The sequence below is a fragment of the Thamnophis sirtalis genome, unplaced genomic scaffold (assembly GCF_051295495.1).
Source record: "Thamnophis sirtalis isolate CommonGarterSnake01/CBP01778 unplaced genomic scaffold, rThaSir2_p1.2 scaffold_3, whole genome shotgun sequence".
Lineage (NCBI taxonomy): Eukaryota > Metazoa > Chordata > Lepidosauria > Squamata > Natricidae > Thamnophis > Thamnophis sirtalis.
Window position 1 is genome coordinate 85,978,554 of NW_028261383.1, and position 24,531 is coordinate 86,003,084.

At 39.2% G+C, this 24,531-nt stretch overlaps 1 protein-coding gene across 3 annotated transcripts in view; it reads right to left on the reverse strand.

Moving 5' to 3' along the window:
* Positions 1 to 686: 686 nt before the first annotated feature.
* Positions 687 to 24,531, reverse strand: part of LARP1 (La ribonucleoprotein 1, translational regulator) — a 96,348-nt gene continuing 72,503 nt past the window's right edge. For all 3 annotated transcript variants that reach the window (XM_087709413.1, XM_087709412.1, XM_087709414.1), the window contains exons 9-19: positions 23,340 to 23,514; positions 19,439 to 19,608; positions 15,814 to 16,167; positions 10,424 to 10,547; positions 9,804 to 10,009; positions 9,569 to 9,675; positions 9,154 to 9,305; positions 8,407 to 8,551; positions 8,084 to 8,193; positions 7,483 to 7,610; positions 687 to 6,100 (exon numbers count right to left, since the gene is read on the reverse strand). In XM_087709413.1, coding sequence (XP_087565539.1) covers positions 5,864 to 6,100; positions 7,483 to 7,610; positions 8,084 to 8,193; positions 8,407 to 8,551; positions 9,154 to 9,305; positions 9,569 to 9,675; positions 9,804 to 10,009; positions 10,424 to 10,547; positions 15,814 to 16,167; positions 19,439 to 19,608; positions 23,340 to 23,514 — 1,908 coding nt within the window. In that variant the 3' untranslated portion in view covers positions 687 to 5,863. The remainder of the gene's footprint in view (positions 6,101 to 7,482; positions 7,611 to 8,083; positions 8,194 to 8,406; positions 8,552 to 9,153; positions 9,306 to 9,568; positions 9,676 to 9,803; positions 10,010 to 10,423; positions 10,548 to 15,813; positions 16,168 to 19,438; positions 19,609 to 23,339; positions 23,515 to 24,531) is intronic.

Below are 24,531 nucleotides of genomic sequence, written 5' to 3' on the forward strand. Positions count from 1 at the left end.
ATTTCTATTGGTCACTAAATGAGTGATTGTAAATTGAGAGCTACCTGTGTTGAGGGTCTGTTGCCTAACCCATACTTAGGGTTAGACGTTATATTTGCTTTTTTGTCTCAGGGCAGATGACTAACCTGAAAATTACCATGAGCTCTTTCTTGTGGTCAGACTGCTCACACTGCTTTTCATCTGATTAATGCTGTCAATTTTTTGCAAATAATTTGGGCCTATTAGATTAGCACACTCTAGGCAACTGATGGACCCTGGTCGAATTTATTCTTGCTTGTTGTGCAGAATCAAATCTGGTGTGTGTGTGTTACTAGGACTTGTCATCTTCATAGAGAATCTGATATATTGAGATTTCTTTTACTCTGAATTTTCTTAAATACTCTTTCTTATAAGTACTTTTTACCAACATTTCTAAAGAGTGTTGAGTCTCTGGCTTGCCACAAGTTTTGACCATTTTGAAAATATTTGAAGTTAACGTCTGGCAGTCAAGATTCATTCTGCAGCAATTGTATATGGGGACATTTAACCTTGAACTATTAGAGCTCATATTAAATATAATTTCTTACCTGACAACACCGTATCAAGTGTCCTTTCCTATGGAAGATATGATCAGGATAGGAGGATGGATTTCCACAACGGGCATAAAACGGTGAATGCAGTCAAAGCAATGAAAATGAAACTACATGGTCTTTTGAGCTTTTTATTTTTATACATTTTTGTATTAAAAAGGAAAAAGCATAATTACCACAAATTACAAAGGACTAAAAGCACTACTAGAATAATGAGTCACATCAGCCTATAAAGCAGATACTCTGAATAATATTACTGTTTATAATACAGGCTCTCATTCAAGTATTTTACAATTTTTCCTCTTCCTTTCCCCCCTCCCAATGTGATGATCCTAGCACATGGGTCAAGAATTATATACTATTAACAGGAGATGGGATTGTGCATGGTAGGCTATATTAAGATATTTTCCTCCCAGGTGATATATGGTAACAGTTGTTTTAAAGATTTTCCCAAGAATAAATATAGCTGAAAGTGAATACAAACTCTTATTTGGTTTGTCTTTAGCAGCAAGCACACACACTTATGCATCCTGCTCATGGAAAGCAGGTATACCAGATTTTCTTTTCTACTGTGACAGAGTTTCACCTGTGTACAAAACAATCATGGTGCATTTACCAGATTGTTCATCCAACACTTTCAGCAGCTTAATACAGACTTCCCACCAATGAAACTCCAAACATCATAGTTGTGCACTACTGCAGGAACCAAGCCAACAATTTTGAGGGGAAAGATTTGGCCATGCCTGTTCCAGGCATGTCACATAAATGCTATTATCAGAAAGTGGTCTTGGAGGGCAAAAGCTCAAACCAAGGACATCATATCCTTAGCTGTGGGATCTCAGTGGCCCAAGCCATTTTCTTGTACCATGATACAGAATGTGGAAAAGACAACAATAACCAAAAATATATGAGCCATTTCTGTGAAGATGAATACATGCAAAAATAATGTCACCAAAGAAAAGGAGGGTTTTAGAGGGCCAGACTTGGAAGAACAAAATCTGTAAAACCAAATAGGAATGGTTAAGCCCATGCCCTTTTCATGTATCCAGTCATAGAATATGCTCATCACAGATAAGTCGGTCCTATGTTCAAGTGTCTTCAGAAAGTGAAAATGTAAACTAGCAGAAAAGGTATCTCTAGATTTATTTTAAAAAAGTGTCCAAACCCATGTTGCTGAGATGAACTCTCCCACCCCCAATAAACCACTTATTTGAAACTGATTTTTTAAAGATGGAGGCATCTAACAATACTAACTACACATTCCCTCTTAAACCTTTCTAATCATTTGACAAATCCAAGGTTTAGAAAATTGATATGGATAGACAGAGAAGACCAGAATTTGTTGTATTAACACATTTGATTGCTTAATGAAAGAAAATAAGCAAGGCATAAATAACTCCCATCCCAGTCCTGTTTAAACAAGTAAACAAACAAAAATGCATGGCAGCACTCTAAGGTTTTGGTGTTGTGTATTAATAGTACAATCAAGCTACCAGGAGCAAGAAAGGCAAATACAAATCTTTGCACTATATAACTGGAATTGTGAGGAACAAAAAAGGGTAGAGACATGACAGCACCAACACGTAATAAAGGTCACTTACTTTCCTGTCTATTCTAAGCCAGATTTCAACTTCTTCTACCTGACCATAAAAATTTAGACCTATCCAGAATGACCAAAGTTATTTTTAAAATGCCTTTTGCTTTGCACCAGGGAAACAAAAACTTTCTCAGATTTAGTAAACTCAGACATTGGGAAACCACAGAACGCTTCTAAATCCCAACTGAAAGCCTCTGTTCCCAGAAGGTACTTCCGCATGTTACGAGAGCATAGGATACTCACAATTTTATTAACATCCACTCACTTCCCAACAAGGTATTCGAGCCTATTTTTGCCAAAGCAATCTCTTCTATTTATAGGATTGATGTGATGCCTTCTGACCTATGGGTAGCCTATAATTACATGACTACAACATGTTCTACCGATGTCTTTCTAAACTGGTGCAAGAGTCTGTCATCGGTAAATCTTCCCAAACCTTCTTTCAGTGATAAATAACTTCTCTCAACCAGTAAACGTTTATACAGTCCAACCTGTAACATTGTCAGATTGATAAAAATCATGTGGCATTCTTAGGTTCTTTCATTCTTACAGGTACACAGGTTTTTAATCATCATTTTTCTTCTCCTACAATCTATTACTGCCTTAGTGCTCATCTTAAAATTTGCAAAAATGATGTTTGTATAACCACACATAGCAGCATTCACAGAGGAGCCCAATTCTTCAGGGTTAGCTAGAATAAATATCCAGAATTACTTTTAAGAATGCTTTTGAACAAATATCCATTGGTTTTGACACATAAGCACTTGCTTCTATCTCATAGTTCCCAAAGGTATGCTTTATTTCATGTTGCAACTATGATACTTAGGTTTACAAGGTTTGCATGGCAAAAATTACTGATGACCACTATGTGGCAGCATATCTTGTAGTTGCAATAGTCCTAATGAAAATACAGACATTCCAGTCCATCTGCTTATTGAAATCCTGGGGTGATAAGGATTTCAGCCAATTCATGAAATGGCCACGGTATTCCCAACTGTTAGTTCCATTTTAGCATGGTTCTCCTAATGCAGCATACTCAGCAGTATCACAATGTAATTGCACATGGTGAAAACAGTGGAATGCTCATTTTCATTTCTCATGCCTTAATGACAAGATGAAGGTTTGTTGTAACAAGTGACACAGCAAAGAAAGAAAGCAATACCCTGATGCTATTCAGTCATGCTAGAGCCATAGGGTGTGCTTTATGTGGCCATTGCACTATCACTCATGAATACTCTGTGGCAAACTCCCATTAAAGCAAGCTTGATACAGCTAAAAACAGTAACATCAGGCAGTACTAATCCTAAGCAGAAAGTCCCATCTCCTTAATTATCTATGTATTTAGTACCAAACCATCCACAAGAGGTTATAAATCAATGAACCGCCCTAATATCACACTCCCTGAAACACTAAATTAACGCGTATTTGCTCCAAACGACTAACTGCGGGAACTTAAGGTCTGTTATTGTCTCACAAAAGTACTTTCCAGCAGTGTTAATATCAAGGATACACCTGAAACATGGACTCTAAAATGTGGAAATAGCCAAGATATCTGACAGTTCTGGCATAAGAATTCACAGAAAAGATGTAGTATGCCTTGCCTCACTTGTTCTACATGTATGAGGTGCAGGGAATGGAGATATCAATTCTCAGCATTACAGAAAGGCCCTCTGCACATGCTTTACCGAGGAGGGGGAAGAAGAGGACTGTTTTAACTTAAGCCATAGTACATAGGACCACATAAACAGTATTGCACCCTTTTATTACCATTTATCCACTTTTGGAGCTCTATGGTAAGCAGGAGTGGCATATTGACCTTCCTCCCCCTGCTGATTTTTCTGCAGAACACCAATAGTACATTAGGAAAGTTAACAAAATGCAGGGAGAAACAAACCGGGTTGTCAGAAACATGATATAGCATGTATTTCCTTCTCTGCTGTTCACACCAATAGTTCAGGACAGCTGTTTTCTACATAATTTCAGCCATGCGAATAGCCTCTGAAAGTTCCAGCAGTTAGCCCAATAGCAGCCAAGGTAAGCTTGGTGCTTTGTATAAAGTGGAGTGACACAGATGTGGTTCCAATTCATCAAGTGATTTTTTTTTTTTGTCTGTACGTGTGATGCTAGCCAACAGTCTAAACAGCAGCATCCTTGGCTACATGGTCATTCCAGGGAAGGAAGGCAGATTATCATAGTTATTATTAGAAAGAACACAGAAAGGGAATCCTGTGCAAGTAATCAACACGAGTAAGCTACCTCAAATTCAGAAATGATTGGACATAAAAATCCTACTTTGCTTAGGATAAAAGCTGTTTTCCTGTGAACACATTCTTCAACCATATGGATGAAAAGCAAGGATGCATGCCTTTAGATCCTCACTCTCTGTATTACTCTTTTCCTGGTGCAACTGCCTGCCTATCCTGGAATAGGAAAGTTTTCATGAAACAACAAATGAGATCTTGGCCTGTCCTGGTGGGAGAGAGAAAAATGGCGGTGCACCTGGAAGTCTAAGTGAAGCAATGGCAGATGCAGTTGTAGCAGAAAGGACACTAAAACAGTTGATACACATACATCAGCATCAACTACACAATAGCAGAAGTTGCAGGCTGAAGTGCCCCAGTATCCCCCTGCTCTGGAGAGAAGCTGTTCGTGTGGCGTGAACCAACATTCAGCTAGATCTCAACAATATTGTTCCAGTTGATGCAGATCACAGCTGGGTTAAAGGGAAGACAGTCATCAGCTACTGCAGACAAGAGTCACTGAACAGGAAACAGAAATATATCACAGTCTGGCTGATTCCCAAGATGCCATTTTCCCAAAATGCTCAAGTCAGGGATGCCTACAAGTTCCCAACTCCACAATAAGGCAACTTATTAATTTTGAAGGAAGGAAGCAAAAGAAACAGATTTTTTTAAACAAGTTTTTTGTGTTTTGTGTTTTTTTTTTTTATGTGAAAGCTGTTTTAGCCAAGTCTTATAAGCATTCCTATGCGAGGGGAGACACTGTGCAAGTGTATGTTCTACCCATCACGCAAAAGAACTGGGCAAGCCCAATGTAAGTGGCCCACTTTCAGCCAGGGTCCTTTGGTTCATTTCCAGTCGTAGGTGTCTGATGGAAAAGATGAGCAGCATAGAGGGAGCCACAACAGAAGTGGTGGTGATCGTAGCAGAAGCTCCTCTTGTGCATTGCTATATCCAGAAGGGGCGATGCCTGCTGAACGTGGAAAGCCAAAGGCTAGTTCTCCAAATAACACTACATTGTTCAATCCAAACTTCCAGCTTACCAAGTGGGCTGCATAGTTGTTAAGTGTTCAGAGGGAGGAGGAGGAGCTGGATTGTGAGGCTGCATGATGCAGAGTAATTTTGGTTTATCCAAACGAACTTCTATCAATAATTTAAAACTTGATATATATATATATATAATATATATATATAATATTTATATTTATAAAAATCTCCCCTTTCCCAACCCAACCTAACCCTGAAAGGCGCTAAGAAATGAAAATGTGAAGGTCTGGCTCCAATCAATGACTTAATCACAGCGAGGAAAAAGATGCATTCAACTTGGATCATCTTGTTTTTCCAGCCAACAAGAGAAATCATATGCACTGTATAGCCCCACCTCCCGAAAGCAGCCTGGTCTTGGACTTTGACATTCCAACTCCCTGCCCCCTTTTCCACTGGTAGTTCTAGTATGTCTACTTCCCCACTGTTTGGGTTTCCACTGTGGCTGTGGAAACTGCATGTGGCTGGCTCAGGTTTTTGGCATCTTCCTGGCTTGATGTGTTAGGGTCTTGGCTGGATGAGGCAGACATTTGATTGGATGGAGTATGGCCAACAGTCTTGCTAGAAGACTGCGATGGATATCGCTTCCTTCCATCTACTCCTATGGTTGCAGCATATCTCTTGTGGCTACCTTCTTCCCCTATAGGAGGCTGAAATGAGAAAAAAAGCCGTTAGACCAATTTATGTAGCATTTCAATATTGCTTCAAGATTCATGATTTACACACACACACACAACACACAGAGAAAGAGAGGGAGGGAGGGAGGGAGGGAGGGGGAGAGAGACAGAGGGAGGGAGAGAGAAATATATAGAGCTTTGTTACAGTATTTTTAAAAAGTAATAGTACCTCAAAGCCCCATCTTTCCTTATTGCATGGCCTACACTTTCAAAACTGAGATCTTAAAATATTTTCATTCTATTTTGAAATGTTAAGGGGAAGATTTTAGTGTCATTTAGCCAAAAAAAAAAAAAAAAAACTTTAGGGGAAAATCAACGAGGGTAGTGACCTGCAGCACTCAACTTTGCCATGTCTGAACTGGACAAGCTAGAATGAGCCCTCAGGAGTGGTACTCCACTTCAAAATATAGTTTCCAATTCTAGTTTCTACTCTTAATATCCATACCTTCATTCACAATTATCTGAAGATTTTCATATATGACCAAGCTATTATTTTTAAAAATAATATATTATTTTTATTATTTTTTTCTGCTTAGCACTTTTATGCAAGTGTAGGGTTGGCTTTTTTCTCTCAAATTAATCACATTTTGATCCATTGATTGGACAGGAATTGACCAAATCTGGCTTGTTGCCTGAGCCTGATGTCATGGGCTGAGGGAAAGTGACTGGTCCAAAGCCACCCAGCTGGTTTTCATGCCTAAAGTGGAAGTAGAACTCATAATCTCTAGCCTGATGCTTTAACCACTAGATCAAACTGGCTGTTACTTTTTACTATTACTATGGTTTAATGCAAAGTCAACCAGCTGTTAGACTGCACTTGGCATTTTTATCCCCCATTCAATCCTTCCCAAAGATAGATATTGATTTTTCATAGTGTTTTTAATTAATATATTTATTAATATATATTTTATCTTGCCATTTTCATACATAGTCCTTAGCTTACAAGCACAATAGGGATTGGAAATTTTGTTATTAGGTAGTGTGGCACTTAAATGTGACATCATGTGACTGCACATGATTTTACAAATTTTTGCCAGTCGTTAAGTGAATCATCAGACAGAGATCATAACTTGTGACCTTCCCTGCCAGCTAGCAGTAAAACCTAATTTTGCCTTTTTTATCTCACAGCAACAATCTTATAAAGTGGGTTGGCTGAGATTGTGTCAGGCCCAAAGTCACTTAGGCAGTGATTGCAATTAATCTATAAGCAGAATTTTCCTATCACTTCATATTATTTCAAACACATTATTATTATTATTAACCTACTCTGTGCCTGAAAAAGCCATAAACATTGGAGAAAACACAACCATTAGAAATATTTGTATTACAAGGAAGAAACCGTAATTTGTACCCACATCAACTCTGAAGTCTTCAAGGCGGCGGAATTTGCTGAGGTATTCTTGCAATTTACTGTCAATGTCCAAGTTTTTGGCTTTGGAATATTTTAGGAAGGCCCAAAATTTTTCAAGCCCATAAAGCTGGCCTATTAATAAGGGACAAAAAACTAAGAATAAGTCTTATCTAACATAGACATAGGAAGCAATAACAATTTCATTTCAGCAAATATTACTGACAAAAACGTATCAAGATACAACAGACTTTTTATTAGCTACACATAGGTGGGGGTGCGGGGTGGGAAAGAGACAAAGGGGACAAGAAAGCAGTTGGCCCTCTCGTTACTTAAGACAAAAGAGCATATAGTTAAAAGTAATCTTAGCTACAGAAGTCAGGAACTTCTCCCAGTATTCATGACTTTTCGAGAGTTCTTCCTAAGCATAGTACTTAAAATGTCATTTCATACTATAGTTTTGGAATCACAGTGTAATCAAAACTCCAACTATTTACGCTAAAGAAAGATTGCACAATTATTGGAAAAATGTCCCTCAATTCGTTGGCATAAAAATTCCCTGACATATCAGCCACTGTTATGTGCTACCAGAAAAAAAAATCACTTACCAGCCTCAAAATCTCTTATAGTTTCTTCTTGAAAATCTTTAAATATGTCAGGCCGGAATTTTTTCTCCAGTCCATAACTGTAATATCTGAAGAGGCACTCCAGTCCATACCTGCAAGACCATACTATTTGTAACACCACTACTTCCTTCAGATGCTTTTTTTTTACAAGAGTTTATTTGATCAAATCAGACAAATTATCCATCTAATATCCCTTTAAGGGCTATCACCATATTTTGTTACTAAAGCCAAGATTAATCCATGTGTCCCACTTTCTATACTTAAAATGCCCACTATGGTGATACAATAAACAGATTTGAACCTACCTGTACCCTTCCTTTGCATCCTCCAAAGACAGTTGCTTAAATTCCTCATACATTTTTTTGTTAAAGTGATCCCGAAGGAAAAATGACCAGAATCTAAAGAGAGTATTCATTTCTTGGGACTGGCCAATGCCCAGTCGTTTCCGTTCTGGGTAAGAACAAAGAAGAAAATTCTTAGGAACTATTTTAAAGTGCATGCCAATTAAAATATTTCACTTCATCCTAAAGACAAAATACACTCCCCATCATTATGTTTCTGTTATACACAAAATTAAGAATCTGCTGAATGCCTGGGCTTTGGCTCTTGAAGCCAGATAGAGAAATTCTGTAGCAATGTCATTTATAAAGGCAGCCAAAGAATTTTAATCTTAAATGACATTATATAATGAATGGAAGAAGACTAGCTTTAAATGGATGGAAACTTTATCTTCAAAAAGGTCCACACCAATTAGCCCACACCAATTAGAAGTGATGAAACTACATGCTTGTCTATAGCTTTGTACAAGTGAACAGAAAACTATGCAGAACAGAGTTTTTTTCCCCTCCAATTCAAAGTAAGCAATGCTTATTGCACTACATGCAAATTTGGTCTACAGATTATTACTTCAAACAATAATGAAGGTTTGCAAAGAATATCACTGCCAAGAAGCTAAATTTGGCCAACATATTAGGAAAACTGCCTACTCTATTCACAATAACCTGCACAAAAATCAAACACATGACAAGTTCAGCAGTATCTACACAATTCACCATTAAGGCAGCGCCGGCGATACTTGTGGTAGACATGTTGTGTGAAGCCATTTTCTTTCAGGAGTTCGTGGGAAGGATGCTGGAACTTAGGCAATGACTGTGGGGTGCAGCCATAGCTGCCTATAGCAGGGGTGCCTTCTGAAGGACTGGAACTAGATAAATTTTGAAAAACAATGTGTCAATATAAGAACCAACCACTCAAATGTCCAGAAGCAAATACAGACACATTACAGTTAATCAGACTTTAATCTGACAAGATTTTTCTGAAAAAGTCTTAATTGCTAATTAAGGAATTATTCTGAGTAAAGAGGGCATTGACTTATGAGGAAGAAGAGAAACTCATACAGTTTCTTCAGTAGGATCTCTCAATCTTTTGTTCTTCAACTTCAATGAAAATCATTATGCCTTTTACTACCTGATGGATGCTGTTCGAGGTCTATGCTCCCGAGAATCCATCACCCAACCAACGTGACACTCCATTGGGGGATTTGAACTGTGCCGTGTTTTCCTTTTCCGGGGTGTCTGTAAGAAACAGAAGGAGCACATGACAGATTGTGTATGAACACTAAAAGTTCACAAAGAATTCTAGCTGAGTCAAGAGATACCCAATATCGACAGGCATATAGAAGGAGCTAGTGCACAGGCCTTACCTTGGCGTCTATCAATCTGCCTTCCTTAACCACTGGGTAAAATCGAGGCGTCTGTGTGGGGTCTTTCAACTGAGGAGTACGAGGGGTCCGAGGAGTTCTTGCATTGCGGTAGTTTGGGGATTCTGGCACAGTTGTTGGCAAAGATCGGGCAATGGTTGAAGGTTCGGGCACACCAAAGAGTTTATTTGCCAGAGCATCGGTTGGAACTACAATGAAAAAAATAGTAATGATTAAACTATGTTTATACAGATAATTTTTAAAAAACAGCATCCATGCTCAAAAATTGTGCTTTCCAATTCCCTTTAAGAAAAAAGTGAAAGCAACAAAGTTTTTAAAAGCAAGTATAAAATGATGGATTTGTGCCCTGAAATAAATAAAATTTTAGTGTACACTGCTCAAGGTCATCTTGTGTAAGATGGCAGGCATATTAATTTGATAAACAATAAAATGAAATAGGAAGATCTTCTAGATGCTTTACAAGCAAAGAAGAAGAAGAAGAAGAAAACCAGAGAGCAGCAGCTTAAAAATACAGCAGAGAAGACTAAATGTTTGTCAAAAGATCCTATGTGGAAGACGCCTACTGAAATTTGTTTAATAGGTGAGTCTGTGAAAACCTTTACCTTGCTGGAACCTGGGTGGTCCTGGGGGAACTTCTTGATTTGGATCAACAGGAGGCTCAGGGGTAAGTGTGTCAAACTGCTCTCTGGTGATCATATTCACCTTCTTGAAGTTTTCTACTTCTTGCTACATTTCAAAAGATCACAAATGAAAATTAAAATACATGACAAGAAGAGATTTGCACTTTATGTCTAGCAAAGCAGCGTGAAAACCTCACAAAAATCTAGGTAAATTGGGAAAATAGAAAGTGGGTCCCTAAATAGGTGACTATCAAGAATAGAGTTTCAAAATATCAACAGTGATGTACCTCACCATCTCAGTGTAAGAAAATCATCAGAATTTCAAATCAAAACTTTTGTGTACAGTTTAGTTAAGGAATTCCACATAAGACTAAAATCAATGTAATTGTGACAAATATTCATTTTTGGATGTCTGTTTCCCATTCATATACATCAGAGATAATATACTTTTTAATGTAATAAGAGGAGTTCATGAAAATAACATTCTGACTTCCTCTTCACATTATTTTAACAATTTTTTCCATGCTCAGACAGCTCATCTTTAGAGTCACGTTCAGGAACTGAGAAGTTTCAAAAGCAACTGACTAAGGAAAGATCACATACAAAATTGACAATTTAATGCCTTTCTCTCACTCAAATACAATTATCCAATTAAATTTTATTGAGCCCACAACTATCTAACAATTCTGTATTGCCTTTTAGTATAAACATCCTCAGATAATATGCCACAAAGTAATCTACAAATCTTCCTGTATTCACCGCTGATTTTTTTTTTTATCAAGCTAGGAGTAATAGAGAAGTGCTGCAAAAGTCTGCTGTTTATTCTAAGAATCTTACTGCTATCTCTGGTAAGCAATATAGGTAATCCTCAGATTACAACCACTTTTTCAGTTCATAGTTACAAAGGCACTGAAAGTATATAGGATTGGTCCAGTCCCTGCCATCAAAAACCCCATGCACTTGTGTGATCGCAATTCAGGCATATGGCAACCAGCTCGCACATATGATGGTTGCAGCCTCCTGCAGTTAAGGTGATCATTATTTCCCTGCCAGCTGTCCACAGCAAACAGAATTTGGTAGTTGGCAGGGAAAGTCACAAATTGCTCCCATGACTTGTTCTAGCTACTTTTTCTCCCGACGAGGCTTGCTACAGAAGATGAGATCCCAGCAATCTCGTCCTCCACAGCACCCCATTCTGCCCTCCTTCCTAGCACCTCCTTGCCTGCAACCCCTGCTAGCTGGCTTGCACTCTTTAGCACCTGTGCACTCTGTAACACCTGCTCATGGCAAACACACACAACCGCACATCACCCACATTCCTTGTCCGGGATTCTTGACTCTTCCCACTTAACAATTCATGTAATCCTGGTATTAGGATAACAACTTGGAATGTCATCACTAAGCGATAACATTGTACTTCACAGCTGCATTGCTTAGTGACAGAAATTCTGGTCCAAATTGCTATTGCAACCCAAGAATTATCTTAAAGAACTATTTTGATCTGCTCCAAATTAGTACCTTTAGTGACCACCGGAAAACCCAAGTGAATTCTGTTGAGCACCACAAATTTTAATTCTAGATCCAATTATCTCTTTTAAGCCCATAAATATTATAAGAGCTTCCAAATTTACTAAGCCAATTTAGTACCATGTGTCTTACTCAATCAGTATTGTGGCTAGCAAAAATCATCTTCTTTGTTTTACATTTCCAATTTTTTTTTTTAATGTATATTTTATTATGTTTTCATTCTATACAATCACATATTCACTGTGCTTGATCAGGGCATATAACATTGAATAATAAACACGGCCCTCACTTATATAGAAAATGCCCTCTACAATACAAACCCAGTATACCACCTTGGCCTGCCATACACCCTCTTTCAACCCCCTCCAACTTTCATTCTTCCTTCTCACACACCCCTCTACGCCTACTTTACATTTCCAATTTTGAAGATGGCTCAATACCTATTATGAAATAAATTAACTACTCCCACCAAAACTTCAGTCGCCCAATCCATTTATCCCAGCAAACTTTACTACAGAAAATGGTACCTTGGACTTTTAATTTAGCATCTTCTCCCATATTTCCAAAAGTACAAGTAGAAAGTACTTTAGTTAGCGTTAGGATTTACACCAATTACAGGTAGTCCTTTTTTAAACAACCAATGGTTCAGGAACCATTCAAAATTACAACAGGACTGAACAAACAGGAATGCTCTCATTTCTGCAGACTGGATGCAAATGGTCTGAGCCAAATTCTGCTTAGATTTGGGAGAGATCTTTTTCAGCCAGCCTCTTTGACAGCGAAAGAGCTACCCATCAGATGGATTTCTCCACATGAAGGGCAGAATCCCTTCACCAACTAAAAATTAGAGGGGCAAAACAACAAAGCAACAGAATGATATAAGTATCTGCTTTACAGAAAAGGACTGAAAAGGAGCTGTATAAAGCAGCATAGGGCTGCAAATTCAAGGTTAGCAGAGAAATATATTCCTGAATGTAATTTCTATTTAGAAATAGGCATGCATACAATCACATACAGTGCATTCGGAAAGTGTTCAGACCCCCTTCACTTTTGTCAATTTTGCTATGCTTGAGAAGGAGGAGCCACGTCACAATGTCACAACGTGCGGTCTCAATACTCTGAGACCGTCATTGACACTTTTGCCACTGGATGATCTATTGAGAGCTAAACCGTCCCATAGAGATGGTGATCAGGAAGGCAAAGCCTTGCTAGTTTCAGGGATATCGCAAAATCTCTGATAGACCCAAGGGAAGTGCTTCAAGCTGGCGGTAAACAGGCAACCCCCAGGCTGATGAAATCGGGACGCTCCGGAAGGAAGGAAGTGAAAAGAGAAAGTGAGTCCATCTGGTCAGGTATTTTTTCTATTTTGCTAAAGACTGCCCAAAGAAATGTTTCTTTAAAGCCAAATTAGATCCTTAAGCAAAAGAACTGAGCGGCGAAAATAATCCTAATTGGATCGCTATGTAAAGTTTTTTTTTCTTTGTAACTATTTTTTGTGGATTGAAGTGCTCGTAATGTTTTTCATCTCTCCTCTTAACGTGAACGGATTTATTTTTTTTCTTCTGCTTCTTGTTGCTTTATTTTTTGACTTCTGGATTAAAACTTTCCTTCTTATTTTAACAATTCTTCCTACTACTTGTTATTAAATCACACTATTGTTCCCTATAAGCCAGAGATAAATATTAGAAGGTGAAAATTAACACTGCCACTTGGAGGTCAGAAGCTGGGGTGTTTGAAACAACATATCTCTTTTCTTTCCTTATTTGACTTCACTAACTTTGTAGCTGAAGGATTTGCAACTTGTTTACAGAAACTGATAAAGAACCAAGGACACGAATTGTTTTCACAGGTGCCTGTGAATTATTTTGGCAGGGGAAAGAAGGGGGGGGGACAGAACCCTTCTCCTTTGAAGAGCATAAAAGAACTTGTGTTCAAGTCAATTTAAAATAAAAAATAAAAGAGGCCTGGAAGGCTAGAGTGGCAGTTGCTATTAGCAATAAAAATTCTGCTGCAGGTTCCTAAGAGCACAGTGGCCTCCATAATTCTGAAATGGAAGAAGTTTGGCACAACCAACACTCTTCCAAAAGCTGGCTCACCTCAAATGGAGCAATGCGTGAAGATGGAACAGATTTCTGGAAAGATAATCCTCACTTCAACCCTCTACCAATGTGGGCTTTATGACACGAGAGACTAGTCCAAAGCCCCTCCTTAGTGCAAAACACATGATAGCCCACTTGGAGTTTGCAAAAAAAAAAAAAAAAGCACCTGAAGGACTCTCAGACTGTGAGGAACAAGATTCTCTGGTCTGATTAAATCAAGATTGAATTGTTTGGCCTCAATTCTAAACGTTGGAGGAATCCAGGCTCTGCTCATCACCTGCCAATATCATCCTAACAATGAAGCATGGTGGTGGCAGCATCATGCTGTGGAAGAGTGTTTTTCAGCAGCAGGGATTGGGAGACTGGTCAAGGTTGAGGGAAAGCTGAATGGAGCAAAGTACAAGGATATCCTCAATGAAAACCTGTTCCACATCATTCAGACCTCAGACAAAGGTTCACTTTCCAACATGATAGTGATTCTAAGCACACAGCCAAGGCAACACAGGAATGGCTTAGGAATAACTCTGTGAATGTCCTAGAGTGTCCCATCCAGAGCCCTGAGATGAGCCCTACTGAACATCTCCAGAGGGACCTGAAAATGGCTGTCCACCAACCAAAGGCGGCGCTGTAACAAACCCAAAGAAATATTTGCCCACTTATATACTATGCTGATAAAAAACCTTTAACATTCAGTCATGCCTAAAAAAGATAAGACAAATATTCTGTAACCAAGAATGATCAAGTGGCAAGCGTGCTTAAGATCATAATCTATATAGTAGTAGGAAACGATTGGTAGAACTTCCTCTCCAAAGCACTCTACAAATACAGTTAATGGCTAGCTTGTCAGACAGAATAGCTAAAAAACACATGTATAAGGTAAAAGTTTTCTGTGTCTTTTCCAACTCTAGGAGGCAGTGTTCATCTCCATTTCTTAGCCAAGGGAGCCAGTCTTGTCCAAAGATGCTTCCATGATCACGTGGCCTGCATGACTTTATTCTGAGTCACACGGAACACTGTTACCTTCTACTGAAGAGGTATTTATTTATCTGTCTATGGAGATTCTCATTCAAGAAGCTTCTTCAGTTCAGAACTGAAGAAAACTTCTTGGATGAGAACCAAAATGTCTTCAGGGAAAACAAAGCCCAGTTGCCTTTTGAAAAAGCACCTTTGGCATTTGCATGTTTTCGAACTGCTTGGTGGGCAGCAACCCGAACAAGGACGAAAGTTCATTTCATCGCTTAGTGTTCTGGGTCTTGAACCTGGACTGTCAGCTTTCCAGCTGACAAGGTCAGCATCTTTAACTACTGAGCCACTGCACTATCTGAGAGTATTATTGGTTTTTAAAGAAAACAGCACTAATCAAAAGGAAACTGCACCCAAAACAGAAGCATAACTGCAGATAAACTGTCATTCGTAAATCCATTTGTAAACAATTCATCTCCCATAATATCTGATAAGATAAAAGGTAAGGCATTCCAAAGTATTAGGATGTATGTGAGAATGTTAACTGGTGATTAAAGGACCCCCACCAAAGAAATGCCTATAGACTCAGGGTAGACATCTGCTTTCTGAATCTACCCTCTGGTTAAGTTTTCTTGATACACATATTCATATAAGTGGGTGGGCAAAATAGTTTTGTACTAGTATATTGGTTCAGGTTTTAATAATGCACTCAGGGCCTTTGCTTAGTCCTATCTACATTATATTCATTTTATGTGGAATAGGATAATAAAACCCAATTCTCACCTTTATCTGAGAATATTCTGGTTCAAACTGTTCTGTCCATAGGTCCTGTTCATAGTAATATAGTCCATCATTGATCACTTTGGCCAATTCTGAGCTCATCTTTGCCCTGGAAGTGTGGTTGCCTGTTCTGTCTCCCCCTGGATGACGGCGTAGATAGGGGGGTGTCTGTGTTACAATCAAAATTTTATTCACGTCCCTGTCATCAATCTCATAGTCTGAATCCTCATCTGACCAATCAGTGAAGGTGTTTTTACGACCATCCATCTGTTCCATTTCCTCATCAAAAAGAAAGTCCAACTCCTCTGGTTCATCCTGATCCTTCTGCTTCAGTGGTGTTCTAGACTCTTCTGCTTTCTGGTAAAAAGTGAGATAATGTTGTTAAGATAGAAGCTGGTGGAGAAGTAAGCTTTACTACAATGCTCACAGGAAAATGAATTCTCAGCTTCCCCCTCAAGATAAATAACTCAAAAGCTTCACTTGCAATATATGACTTGAAAACAAAGCCCATTTCATTTACCATATTTTTCAGAGTATAAGACGCCCCGGAGTATAAGATGCACCAAGGTTTTGAAGAGGCCGATTTTTTAAAAAAGTAGTAGAGGGATAGAGAGGAAGAGAAAGAGAGAGAAATACAGTAGGTAGGTAGGGAGAGAGAGAGAGAGTAGTTAGGCAGGTAGATAAAGGGATAGAAAGAGAGAGAAATATATATAGAAATACAGTAGGTAGGTAGGGAGAGAGAGCGTGTGTAGGTAGGTGGATAGGTAGGTAGAGGGATAGAGAGAGAGAGAAATAGAAAGCGATAGAGAGAGAGAAATACAGTAGATAGGTAGGAAGAGAGAGAGAGAGTAGGTTGGTAGCCAGAGGGATAGGGAGAGAAACAAATATACTGTATATAGAGAGAGAGACAATACAATACAATACAATACAATAGCAGAGTTGGAAGGGACCTTGGAGGTCTTCTAGTCCAGCCCCCTGCCTAGGCAGGAAACCTATACCGTTTCAGACAAATGGCTATCCAACATCTTCTTAAAGACTTCCAGTGTTGGGGCATTCACAACCTCTGGAGGCAAGCTGTTCCACTGATTAATTGTTCTAACTGTCAGGAAATTTCTCCTCAGTTCTAAGTTGCTTCTCTCCTTGATTAGTTTCCACCCATTGCTTTTTGTTCTACCCTCAGGCGCCTTGGAGAATAGTTTGACTCCCTCTTCTTTGTGGCAACCCCTGAGATATTGAAACACTGCTATCATGTCTTCCCTAGTCCTTCTTTTCATTAAACTAGACATACCCAGTTCCTGCAACCGTTCTTCATATGTTTTAGCCTCCAGTCCCCTAATCATCTTTGTTGCTCTTCTCTGCATTCTTTCTAGAGTCTCCACATCTTTTCTACATCGTGGCGACCAAAATTGAATGCAGAATTCCAAGTGTGGCCTTACCAAGGCATTATAAAGTGGTATTAATACTTCACGTGATCTTGATTCTATCCCTCTGTTTAGGTAGCCTAGAATTTTGTTGGCTTTTTGGCAGCTAAATAATACAGTAGATAGGGAGAAAGAGAGAGTAGTTAGTTAATTAGGTAGGTAGGTAGATAAAGGGATAGAAAGAGAGAGAAATAGAGAGAGACAGAGAAATACAGAGGTAGGTAGGTAGGTAGGTAGGTAGTAGGTAGGTAGGTAGGTAGGTAGAAGGATAGAAAAAATAGAAAGAGATAGAGAGATAGAAATACAGTAGAGAGGGAGAGAGTAGGTAGGTAAAGGAAGAGAGAGAAATAGAAAGAGAGAGAGAGAGAGAAATACAGTAGATAGGGAGAGAGTAGGTAGGTTGGTGGCTATAGGGATAGAGAGAGAAATAGAGAGAGACAGGAATTACAGTAGGTAGGTAGGGAGAGAGTGTGTGTGGGTAAGCAGGTAGGTAGGTAGAGGGGTAGAGAGAAATAGAGATAGAGAGAAATACAGTAGATAGGTAGGTGTTTCTGCTGGCACAGCACTTGATCAATGTAATTCTCATCAATCAGTTAAAGAGCTTTCCAAAAGGGAAAAAGAAAGGTTTTTGCACTCTGCAAACCTCTGCCTGTTTTTCACAACGGGGCATGAATAGCCTGGGGGGGGGCTTGCAGAGTGCTCCTGGGGGGTAGCAAAAAAACAGCCCATTTTCTGTGAAAACGGGCCCGTTTTTTGTCAAAGTAATTGCATGCATAGCCTTATGGAGACTTATAGACTGCTGCTGGGAGCTAGGGGGACAAAAAACAGTCCATTTTTTGTTCATTTCTGCCCTCCCCAGCCCCCAGAAGCTCTCTGAAAGCCTCTATAACGGTATGCACGGCCATTTTGGTGAAGGGGCGGGGCTTTGGGAGGCAAAAAATGCTGTATTCGGTGTATAAGACACACCCAGATTTTCAGCCTCTTTTTTGAGGAAAAAAGGTATGTCTTATACTCCGAAAAATACGGCAATCCTGTATTACACAACATACCAGCTCACACAGGAAGAATAAGAGAAGGGCAGAACTATACAGGTGGTCCTTGCTTAATGTCCATTCATTCAACAACTATTCAGTGATGACAGTAGTGAACGAAGGGACTTATGACTGGTTTTCAAAGTTTTGGTCACTGCAGTGCCCTTGTGGTCTCATGAATAAAATTCAGACCCATTTCAGGTTTATGAACGCCTTTGGCCACTCACCTACTGCCACGTTGCTCCCATCAACGGTATTTGTGCCATTGCAACTGGGGTTTATTTTGTGCCCTATCCAGGGCCCTTTTTTGCATGAAAGAAGGTCCTGGGTGAGGCATGAACAGAGGGTCTCGCTGATGAACAGAATCCCAGGGCAGGGTGTGAGGGAAGCCCCAAGTGCGGTGCCATAGAAAAAGGTGGTATGAAAGAAGATCCTGACTGGAGGGCATGAAGGCAAGCAGGGCTAGGCATTAGGGGCAGCAGGCAGCCAAAAGGGCAGTCCTTTATGTTACCAAGGCTCAGGGGGTGAGAGATCAGGAACGGCTTGGACTTAAGGTAGGCTCTTGCTAATGAATTCAGTTAATGGCAGAACCAGGGACTGTCAGGATTTCCATTCCTAAATGATAGGCTCCTATGACATCATATTTTACTACAGCATCACTTTGCGATAGAAACTTTGGTCCCAGTTACCATCATTAACCATGGATTTTACCTGTATGTATTTTTGGCAATCAAAAGTTGCATTAAAACAAGCCAACAAACCCATAGCCTTGTAAAACACATCAACAACACTGGAGACTATTTGTCATCCACTTTTTATTCTGGTGGCTTTGCCAGAGTTTCTCTGTTTGAAGTAAAAAAAAAATGTCCACCATTGAGGTTGCACAAATGGTTCAAATTTCAAACACAGACCTATTCAATTTTGAATTCAACACCGATCTCCAAGGGGGGAGCATAACCCTATCTAGCACATTTAATGCAATTAAGGTTAGAGTGTTATATTAATCTCTTGAAAATCTTCTGACTTCTGTAAGGTAAAAAAAAAAGGTAAAGATATCCCTGAGGGTTTTACCCGGATAGTCATGACCGACTTTTGGGTCTGTCTTCTGTATCTATCTACTATATCTGTCATTAAATCCTGTAGAAAATCTGGCCTCCAATGCAATTCATTGGTTACCTTGGGTCTGATGGGAGATGGTCGAGGCCTCTTCTTCACTTCAATCCACGCCTCTGAGTCCAAGTCAGGCAGGCTGGCAGAAAGACCTTTAGGCATTGTCTTCAAATTACTAACTTCCTCTGTCTTGCTTGGCATGGGACTGGCAGAGCGGGGAGAACCAGGAGCAGATTCTGGAACATGTATTTAAATAAAGTACAGGTGAAACTCAAAAAATTAGAATATCGTGTAAAAGTTCATTTATTTCAGTAATGCAACTTAAAAGGTGAAACTAATATATGAGATAGACTCATTACATGCAAAGCAAGATAGTTCAAGCTGTGATTTGTCATAATTGTGATGATTATGGCTTACAGCTCATGAAAACCCGAAATCCACCGTCTCAGAAAATTAGAATATTACATGCAATCAATAAAACAAGGATTGTACATAGAACAATATCGGACCTCTGAAAATTATAAGCATGCATATGTACTCAGTACTTGGTTTGGGCCCCTTTTGCAGCAATTACTGCATCAATGCGGCGTGGCATGGAAGCTATCAGCCTGTGACACTGCTGAGGTGTTATGGAAGACCAGGATGCTTCAATAGCGGCCTTCAGCTCTTCTGTATTGTTTGGTCTCATGTCTCTCATCTTTCTCTTGGCAATGCCCCATAGATTCTCTATGGGATTCAGGTCAGGCGAGTTTACTGGCCAATCAAGCACAGGAATCCCACGGTCATTGAACCAGGTTTTGATGCTTTTGGCATTGTGGGCAGGTGCCAAGTCCTGCTGGAAAATGAAGTCAGCATCCCCATAAAGCTCGTCTGCGGAAGCATGAAGTACTCCAAAATCTCCTGGTAGACGGCTGCATTGACCCTGGACTTAATGAAGCACAGTGGACCAACACCAGCAGACGACATGGCTCCCCAAATCAACACAGACTGTGGAAACTTCACACTGGACTTCAGGCATCTTGCAGTGTGTGCCTCTCCGTTCTTCCTCCATACTCTGGGTCCTTGGTTTCCAAATGAGTTGCAAAAGTTGCTCTCATCAGAAAAGAGGACTTTGGACCACTGAGCAACAGACCAGGCCTGTTTTTCTTTAGCTCAGGTAAGACACTTCTGACATTTGTTGTTCAGGAGCAGCTTGACAAGAGGAATATGACATTTGAAGCCCATGTCCAGGATCTGTCTATGTGTGGTGGCTCGTGATGCACTGACTCCAGCCTCAGTCCACTCCTTTTGAATTGCCTTTTCCTGACAATCCTCTCCAGGCTACGGTCATCCCTGCTGTTTTGTGCACCTTTTTCTTCCACACTTTTCCCTCCCACATAACTTTCTATTGTGCTTTGATACAGCACTTTGGGAACATCCAACTTCTTTTGCAATTACCTTTTGAGGCTTTCCTGCCTTATAGAAGGTGTAAATGATGGTTTTCTGCACAACTGTCAGGTCAGCAGTCTTTCCCATAATTGTGATTCCTACTGAACCAGACTGAGAGACCATTTAAAGGTTCAGGAACCCTTTCCAGGTGTTACAGCTTAATTAGCTGAATAGAGTGGGACACTTTGAGCCTAGCATATTGCACCTTTTCACAATATTCTAATTTTCTGAGACTGTGGATTTGGGGTTTTCATGAGCTGTAAGGCATAATCATCACAATTATGACAAATCACGACTTGAACTATTTTGCTTTGCATGTAATGAGTCTATTTCATATTAGTTTCACCTTTTAAGTTGCATTACTGAAATAAATGAACTTTTGCACGATATCTAATTTTTTGAGTTTTACCTGTATATTACTTGTTTTGCAAAACATCAACAAAAATAACTCAATAATATAAATTAGCCTTGAATGAAAAGGAAATAAAGAAGTAGCACTCCTACCAGAAAGCCAACTTTTAAGACAAATGAACAAGAAGATGTCATTTATATATTTTAATTCTAATTTGCATTAACTATGTATAAAACATGTAGGCTATGTCATGTAATTTTTCTAAGTTTTATTTGGCCTTTCATTTTTATAAAACCAACCCAACTTTACTTTTTACCAACTAGGATGTCAAATTCCTTACAATAAGGTGAATTAATACGCTAATATTTATTTAAATTTTCACTCCATTTCTACCCTGTTCTTGGCTCCTTAACTTTTTTTTCTTATCCACTTTTCTAGCATTATCCTGACCAGTCCAACCCTGAATGCTTTGGCATTATTATCAGACAAATACAACTGGAAGACATATTATGAAACAGACAGAAACCTGTTTGATCGCTACAAAGTGTGTTAGCAACATACTCATAACATGAGCATAAGGAGCAAGTTTGTACAACCCAATGTCAGGATTTCAAAATGGGGAGCTTTCAAAGACAAACAAATATGCACTTGAGATATCCTTCATCCAGATTACATGCTTAGATGTTGGCAACAGATAACTGAAGCCAAACGGAACAATAACTGGCATGATCAAGGCAAGCTAGTTGTACTCTCAGCCTACTGCTAATGAATGCGCAAAATTTTATTTTAAGAGGTTTCATTGAATGTTCAGACACATCTGCTATGAGGTAATTAAAATTTATTTATTTCAAGATTAGACACATTCAGGCAAGATTTGGGTCCTGTCATATGTCAGGGAGGGGAAATTATTCTAGACACCAGAGGCAACCACATAGTTCCCATAAGATGACAAGAGTTAAACAAAAGAAACTTACATGTATTCCCTGTGGGAGCATGTGGAGCAGATAGTCAGCCTTGGGAGAAGTAATCTAGTACTCAAGTAACCTACTACTATGTAATGTAGGGTTTTAAAGACAATCACCAACTTGAATTGCAATTGAAAGTCTATCAGCTTGCAGAGCAGCAGTGTTACATGGACATAATGACACATACCGTCAGATATCCATGCTGCTGCATTCTGGACCAATGGAAGCTTCCATATGATTTTCAAGGGCACCCTCTGTACAACTGTGTGTAACAGTCCAATTGGGAGGGTACCAAGGATAAGTGACAATCCCGGCCCAAGAATAAGCATAAAACGTATCTTGGCCACAGCTGCCCTCAGCTTGAGGTAGGGCATCCCACCATTTCTTTCAGAGCTAAGACTAACTCCAGAATCACAAAGCAGTGGGCTGTCCATGACAAGGGATATAATGCTAAGTCCAAATTACAGGGCCAGTGCCCAAAAACAAAAGCCAGGTCCATCAGCTTTACCCTCTCCCTCAGAGCAGACCTGTAACAAACTTAGTCAGGTTCATGATTGTCATGCTGGCCATGAAGTTCCATGCAATCTTTGAGTCTGCTCCCCAAAGATGGCAGATTGAAGTTCCCCTAGAATCATAAATCTTGGAAATTCCACTATCAGGCAAAGACAAACTCAAAGAGAGTAGGCAAGGAAACTGCTTTGCAGTAGGGAGAATGGTACAATAGCTGAACTCCCACCTGATTTTCAGGCCCAACCTTATAAGTAAGATATCACATTTGGTTCTCTGAGAAGTAGTGCCTCTGGCAATCTTCAGAGTCCCCTGATAGACAATAGCATGCACACACATACACATGAAGTTGTGGCTGTGCTAAATCCCACTGGGCGTATTTCCAAGAAAAGTTATTTCCTCCTCCTCCTTGCCCTGCAGGGTCTCAGAAATATATGCCAGGTTTGCCTTCTCATACAGGATCAAATCCCATATTAGAGGGATTTTATTAGAGGTTCAGCTTGAGCAACAGTAATGTTAACAGATGCCCATATAAGGTAAATTATTATCTTTAATAACCTAGAGACTCTGGATAAAATACTGAAATGTTGACATTTTGTAATACTGCTGTTTTGTAAAATAAATGTTTGGCTTGATCTCAAATTATGTAGCAACAACAAAAATCAACATGTTTTGTGGAACATATTTTATTTTCATATTTTCCATCTGTACTGACCTGTCTCTTTTTGGAAATTCTGCCTGGGCACAAATTCTGGGCAGTTGATTAGCTGAGAGAAGTCTGTTTGTGTATAGTCTGCCATGGGGGGGCCAGGCAAAGGCCATTTCTCTGGTTCTTCTTTTCTCCTGATTTTCTGGTCCACAATCTCCACCACCTTGCTGTCTTTTAATGCCTGGAAAACAAATCCTCATTTTCAGCATTAATAGATAAAAAAAAAAAAAAACAAGACAGGGTGGATAAAAATTGATGATTTAAAAAAATAGTTATTTTTTAATTGAAATCAGATTTTTTATCAAATTTATTTTAATAAAATGCTTTTGAAGTAAAAATCTATACAAAGATAATTTTATATTTAAGATACATTTAATGATTTAGTTTATTCAGCATGAAATGGAGCTTAGTTATGTAGATTGAGGCTGTATATTCTGCCACATTTACATTTTTGGTAAACTCATTCAATGAATCCAAGCTCTGTAAGCTGAGATAACATGCACTGCATTGATGCATTCACACAATTTCACAGTAACCATGAGATAAATCATAAAACAAAGTATACAAAGTTCAGGAATATTCCTTTATCCCATTGTTTTGCAAATCTATGTACACTGCAAACTGTATAATTGTTTGAAGAGAAATGCATCTGTACCACCAGCTCTAAGTGTGAGGAGGAAGGGCAAGCAGTAAAAATGAAAGTGAAATCTTCTAAGCAGCTTATAAATATAATATTAAAGAGCACCTGTAATTTCAAATCCATCATGGCAGCACCTGTTAGTCCACTCACCTGCTGCCTGCCATGTCCCTCACCTTGTTGTGTCACCAACCGTCCCATTAAAGTGAATGGGACTGTCAGTGAATCAACAGCAGGCCAGAGGAGAAGCCGCTGTGGGACAGAGATGACAGTTGCTCTTTAAAAATTATGGTTTAAATTGAGTTGATTTAAATCAAGCCTTTTTACTAATGATTTAAATCAAATCCACCCTGAAACAAGGCAAGGAGGGGTACTACAAATATCCCACAGATATCTTTTATCTGATAGTGAAATGGAAGTTTTAAAAAAACATCTAAAAGAACATTGAACCCTAAATAATTTAAAAATTATCAGATATGTTGCAGTCATTTAGGAGTCAGGAAATAAAATATTATCTTTATATGAAAAAAAAAATTTTTATAGTGCCATACTAACATAGCT